The sequence below is a fragment of the Mycetomoellerius zeteki genome, unplaced genomic scaffold (assembly GCF_001594055.1).
Source record: "Mycetomoellerius zeteki isolate Tzet28-1 unplaced genomic scaffold, Tzet1.0 scaffold204, whole genome shotgun sequence".
Lineage (NCBI taxonomy): Eukaryota > Metazoa > Arthropoda > Insecta > Hymenoptera > Formicidae > Mycetomoellerius > Mycetomoellerius zeteki.
Window position 1 is genome coordinate 231,227 of NW_017257000.1, and position 6,632 is coordinate 237,858.

General features: G+C 43.8%; 1 protein-coding gene across 1 annotated transcript; it reads right to left on the minus strand.

Moving 5' to 3' along the window:
* Positions 1–1,880: 1,880 nt before the first annotated feature.
* Positions 1,881–5,764, minus strand: LOC108722454 (runt-related transcription factor 1). Its single transcript, XM_018447579.1, has 4 exons — positions 5,140–5,764; positions 4,932–5,045; positions 2,859–2,963; positions 1,881–2,481 (listed from the first exon to the last, which is right to left on the minus strand). Exons 1-4 carry the CDS (start codon positions 5,456–5,458, stop codon positions 1,961–1,963), a joined length of 1,059 nt encoding a protein of 352 aa, XP_018303081.1. The 5' UTR covers positions 5,459–5,764; the 3' UTR covers positions 1,881–1,960.
* Positions 5,765–6,632: the final 868 nt, after the last annotated feature.

The window sequence follows — 6,632 nt, forward strand, 5'->3', positions numbered from 1 at the left end:
CCGAAAGTCGATTATTCAGCTCGGGGATCCGCACGTCCGCCCGTTGATTTTTTCCATCCCATGCCGAGGCTGACTCAATTATACATGACGATTCTTTGAGCAAACATTAGTTAGCGCCGGCTGGCTCGCGCGACGGATTGGCTTGGATCGGCTCGCTTCGGTTGATGTGGTGACCCTTCATGGTTGCTTGGTTCTGTTGTCTACTCGTCAACGAACAGCCCCACGGTTACGGGGTGTCAACGCGGTTCTCATTTTCTCGCCGGGGATTAATCCCATTAACCGTGGTGCAAAGCCGGCGAGATCGTCCAAAGCTGTGCGATCGATCGGTCACTTTTGAAATTTCAGCGCGGATTCGATCCGCGATTTTTAATCAAGGCGGCCTGATCAAGATTTTACATAGCTGCCAGTATGTTACACGCTGCGTATCGAATTTTCGCTGCGGCGTTTTCGATCCGAAGGTATATATCGGAGACGCGCGTAACACGTCGCACCTGCAACCGGAATGCGAGAATTGAGTTATTCGACGTCACCGAGATTAACTGCGCTCGTACTCTGTGCACCAGTTGACAAACACGACCGGAACAATTCAGAAAAAAAACTATCCCTTACCCCAGGTCGTGTTTCAGCGTGATGCAGCACAGTCCCGACGGACATTTCGCGTCATGCGACATCTCGTCGAATGAGCCGTACGTTATCGAACCGCGGTTGCGTCATGTTTTTATGCCAAGTGAAATTAAATGCAATTATTGGTGAAAAATCGCATCTCGCGACAAACGGTCTGTCACAGTGCTCTACGCAAAGAACCACTGACCTATCGAGATTTATTTCGACAGACCTGAGAACCGCTGGTTCCAAACCTATAGGTACTAATACAGATCTCACGCACTCCCCTCGATATAAACCATTCTCCACCCTTGTGTTCACCGTATGGGATCCCTTACGCACACACGAAAGAGATAGAACGATTGCGCGACGGCACGACCATTCAGATTTAAATCGCGACAAAAAAATATGGATTCCCCTTGCAGCAGCACGAAGTACGACGTTCCGTTCTCTCTTTCATATTCCTTCCTTTCTATTCGCGATGCCTGGACTGTTCGACGACACTTCTTCTTTGACACTTTTGAGAATAGATCTCGCGACGATATCGATCATTCTTAGGATATAATAGTGATCGATCGTTAAATTTAACTTTAAAGGTGTGCTGAAAAGGTGTGATTAAATATGACAGACTGTTTAAAATTTTCTTACGTGGATTCTTTCGATTTTATTTCGTCTCTCGTTGTATTTCTACCACTTATTTACATTAAAACTCTGGCTTACAAATAATATCAATATCTCTTGTCTTTTTGGTCTCTTTCTCTCTCCCCTCTTTCACTCATGTATTCACTTGCACATTTATCCGTACTTTCCATGAACACACAAAATGTAGATAAATCTGTATCTCTTTGTAACTATACTTTATTGTCCACGAACTATATACACGATATATATACATGTTCGTATTACATTTGTCCAAATTTATAAAATTCAGAGAATTTTATAATTTTTTAAAGGAAATTTATAAAATTCATCGTGAATTTGTAAAACTTGAAACACGCATCCGCAATGGTAGACAAATAGTCTTTGGTATGTCTCGAAATATCCGCTAATTATTAAAAAAATTGATGATAATTTTATAAATGCATCACACTTTTTTTAAACTTTTTGCGTGTTTTTGTAATTTTGATTCATTTGTAAGTTACGTAATTTTGATTTTCGTAACATAAAACTTACATAAAACGTTACATAAAACTTATAAAATAAAATTTTTTTAATTTTATTTTATAAAAATTTTATTTGTTTTTATAAAGAATTATATAATCATTATCATTTCCGTCTACCATCACTATACGTTTTCACTAGCCTTCTTCCAAGATATTCGGGACTTCCAAGATAGTCGTTCCTGTGCTACTTGGATCTACGATTTCGAATACGGCCTCCAGACTTTCGCAGATGACTGTGAGATTTTCGTCGGTGGCGAACTCCTATGCGAGGGCGAATATGTCTCGGAGATGAGCGTGGTGGGTGCCTTCAATTCGTTTCTCGTGCCTTCGGTTGGTTTTTTAGGATTTCTGTCTGGCGACGATGATGACGAGGAGGTGGTCGGTGGCAAGGTGTTGTGTCGAAGAGGCACGAAGGCACTTCGAACCTCTTCAGTTGCGGACTCGCCACTACCCGATTCGCTAGGACTGGGTGACGTTCTGGGTGACGTTTTGGGTGACGTTCTGGGCGATGTTCTGGGCGACGTTTTCGGCGACGTTCTCGGCGACGTTCTGTGCGGACTCACCGGAAGCACGATCGGTGACATCGGATGTGTCGGATTGGCTGTCGGCAATGTCATGTAAGTGTCGTGATAACTAGTAGTGATGTAGTCTACTACTGGATACGATTGCAACATTGGCGTGATGGTCGTATTGAATATTTCGGGGGGTGATGGTCCTAAGGAAAAAAAAAAATCGGTTAATCTCGGCCGTTCGTTCGGCGGGGGCGAATGTAGTGGTAAGTCGCATTGTTGTTTCAATGACGAAAGGGATGTACGTGGCTACGGGAAAGCGAGACGAGGGGACCGTAGAGGGGTCCGTTGTGGGAAAAGAGAGCTCAGACTCACCCCTCGGTCCAGCTCACGGAGTATGAATCATCGGCAGGCGTCGCGAACTCGACGAAATCGATAACACGGATTCTCTCGTGAACGCGGACTCTCTGTTAAGACTTTTTTTACACGTTCGCGATATACAGAGGTGCGAAATATTTTTTTTCCCGCTTCAATCTACTTTTTTTCTTTCTTTCCTGAACGCAGTGACGTCGCGATATTTTACCTTTAAACATATGATGCGGCAAAGTCCAGGCTGTTCCGAAGTACGTAGCATCCAGCCAGGGAGTGAGTAAACCAAGTCCATGAAAACCGGCGCTATACTGATAATCTGTAAAATAAATCGGAGATGCTCGATTATATAAACATGCGCTAACGACCACATTCGAGCGTTGAAAATAGATTTCATCGTTTCTTTCGATCTACGCGCTCGGCTAACATTTGGAGTTTTACGATCCACCAGATTCTCTCGCAGTCTATATTGTGGCTGTGCGTTATAAAATTTGCGAGAAATAAAGAGACATGTAAAGCCGTTGCAAGAGAATCTTACTATTCGAAGAATGAAATCTCTGTGACGCGACTAACGAACTGACAAACGCTAGGAAGAAGGAACTCGGCCACCCAAGATCTATAAAAGCGAAGATTAACGGCGCTTCTCCCCGGGCGATCCGGAGGAGCAGCTAGTGTATCTCTGTTTATACGAGCGTGGCATAAAATCCGTTATTACGACGTGGCGCGGGTTTTCGTGGCGCGGCACATGCTACCGCCATATGCGGTGCGATAAACAAACGCGTAAACGCGGCTTCTTTTGCAGGCGTTCTATCTTTCCCCGTCGCCTTCGCCGCCGCCAGTTAGTATCCTCCGCGTCTCTCCTTCTGGTTTCTTTCACCGGGTGCCGACCAATAAACAGTTTGACTTCAGCCCGTATCAGACTACTGAAGTCCATGACACGTAGAAAAGTGTAAAGCAATAGGGAGTAAGCAATAAACAAATTAGCCAATCATAATAGAACGTAAGGCTGTTGCCAATGTAATTATTATCTCACGTTTTCTATTGTCATTGGCCAATTCACTTGCTGCTTTATGTTTTTCTTTGCCCAGTACTCACAATCTTATATTTAATGAACTTTCTATATTACCTGAGGTTTAAGTCTTAAACCGTAAGAAATTGATCAATCACAGTCGAATGTGAAAAATCGACTATGATTAGTCAATTTCTAGCTTCTGACTTCTGATTTATTACTAATAGTTTATTGTAGAAAATCTCTTATATTTAAGACCGTTTTAAATGCAATCTTAAGATGTCATACACCCCCCAATCACAATGCAGCATTAGCATCTTAAAACATTAACTTAACTTCATTTTAAAATAAGAATCGATTACGAATACCGGTCTATGTATTTCTGGCTTCGCAGATCAATCCGACTGTTAACTCTGACTGTCGACCTATAATGGACTAATTATAATGAGTCAGCCTCATTGGTCTATTACGAGTTGGCAATCAGAATGAGCAATCGGATCGACCTACAGAGTTGGTAGTCCGATACGGGCTTTATAGTAGGCCACGACGACCAACCGGCGGGGCGCGGCGGCGTTTTTAAGGGAAAATAAACGCAGCAGCTAAAGAGCATACCGCCGACGAAGACCTCGTTCTCGCGGCTTGACACGATGCCAGGTCTCGCTGTGTGTCTGTGTGTATGTCGATCTGCGTGTGCGTGTGTATGCTGCATGTGCTCTTGCGCGGCGTGCATGTGCGCGCGCTCGCCCGTGCACGTGCGAGCCGACGCTCGGTGTCGAGGGCTCGGCACCGTTCAGCGGCACCGCCACCACCTCGCGGTTTGAGGTCCACCAGATATACGCCGGATTATTAAACGCCCGCGAGGCTCCGACGCCCGTTTGCGGATTCCGCGGTGGTCACGGAGCTTCCGACGACTTTCGGATCCGTCGGTTGAATACCACCCCCTCTTCTAACGATATCATACCCGAACCCACCCCTCATCGGACTGTCGAATTGTATATTTCGTGATTACTATATTTTCTCAAATCGATGCAAAGAAATTTTGAATACGATTCACGTTCTATCATTTTTACACAATTCTCGAAATTTTTTAAATCAATCTCTATATTGTGTTTTATTCTGAAGATAAATTCTACAATGGGTATTATATTCGGTATCATACGTTATTATTAAATCGCGTGATGTACTTTCATGTTCTGACTCTGTTTTTCAACAACAATTGTCGCAAGTTACTAATAGTACGATAAAGTTAAATATGTTATTGTTTGTACACCGACTTACTCGACTTGGACCTTGGTTCGCGTGGTCCGTCTACTGTAACCTTGATAGCTTTGGCGTACGTGGCTACTTGGTACGGCATTGTGTTGATCTGGATCGTTAGACTAAATGATTTTCCTGTAAACGAAAGCGAAGTGTGCTCGCTTAAAATTTTGTGGATACTTGAGGAAGTCGTACATGTGTGAATACATAAATTCTTCTTAGCTTTTACCTCTTCCACTGCGACCGACGAATCTAAGATCGTTGAACTTGGCGACCTGATTCTTCATAATTGCTGTGCAATTCCTTAGTTCGCCACAACAATTTTCGTCGTTGCCAGCCTTAATGGTAACTTGGGTGCCATCCGCGACTTCGTCGAGAGCTATGACCTTGAATGCTACCGGAAGAGACTTGTTTGATCTCCAGTGAGACGGTAACGAGCTGCACATGATGGTGGGGCTTCCTGTCGTTACCAAATCCCCATGAAATCTTCGAACGGATTCGTGGATTGATCGAAAGGGCTCCCCCGACGGACCATCCCGCAGATGCATTTTTTTAAATTCAGCAACAAGATTAAAAGGCGAAATTTTGAATGTTATTAATTCGAACTATCAATTCAAATTATCAATTCAAACTCCTATGGGCAAACACTGTTTTGGTGAACACGATCGATCACTGTTGTTCTTTGTTATTCACTATCACATTCGAACAAATAACAGTAAACACACATATTATCTCTTTCTGCCTCTCTCTTTCTCTCTCTTTCAGTGAAGAAGCATTGTGTGCTTCTGATTTGAAGTTCTGTTTCAATTGCACCTTCGTACTACGAACTGGTAAAATGTTAAAGCAATCCGACGCGCACTCGATGCCGGCTGAGCGGATTCTAGTTTTTCGCAGCCGTAGCCGCAGCTATTTAGGGGGGATTTTTCTCCCCTCCAATTTTTCCGGAGCCCCACCCAGAGCAAGCGCGTCGACCAATGAGGACGGCGGTCGTGTTGTGGCCTCCGCGGCTCGCCGCCTTCGCCCCTAACCAGGCTTAGGGGGTGCTTTGCGAAAGGGGCTGCCTGCCTGCTGCCTGGCTCGCGCGAAGGGTGGCTTGGCGCCTCCGCTCTTCCTTAACGTACCCACTCGACCTCTTTCCGCCTCTCTCTCTTTCTCCCTTCATCTCTCTTCCTCTCTCTCGTTTCTTCTCACTTAGTCTCTCTCTACTCTGCTTCATCTGTCTCCCTTCCACGATCTTTCTGCTTTCACGTTCTGTTCTCCTCGTCATGTTGGCCTCGTCACTACCTTTCCACCAATCGAGCCGCCTACGCCACGCTTACGTGACGACGTAAATTCTCACGCGCACGTGTTCGAACTACCCCACCACGTACAAGTGATCTGGTCCAGCAGCTGCACGCGTTTCTTGACCTCCAAGGCTAATGCGACTTGTCCAAGCGGTGAACCAATGACACTTCACGCGTACTACGATTTATACATATAATTTTCAAAGAATACGGAGAGTATTATTTTGAGGATGAGCTGTATATAATCAAGTATTTAAAAATATAAAAAAATTTTTAAATTATATTATTGACAATTATGGTCAATGTTTTTCTGTTTCACCATGAACTAATTTAAAAAAATGTTCGTTTATTTAAATTCTGAGTAAAATTAAAGGAAAATTGATTAGTTGATTTATACATATTTTATTATACAATTAAGAGTTATATATATTTTATTAAT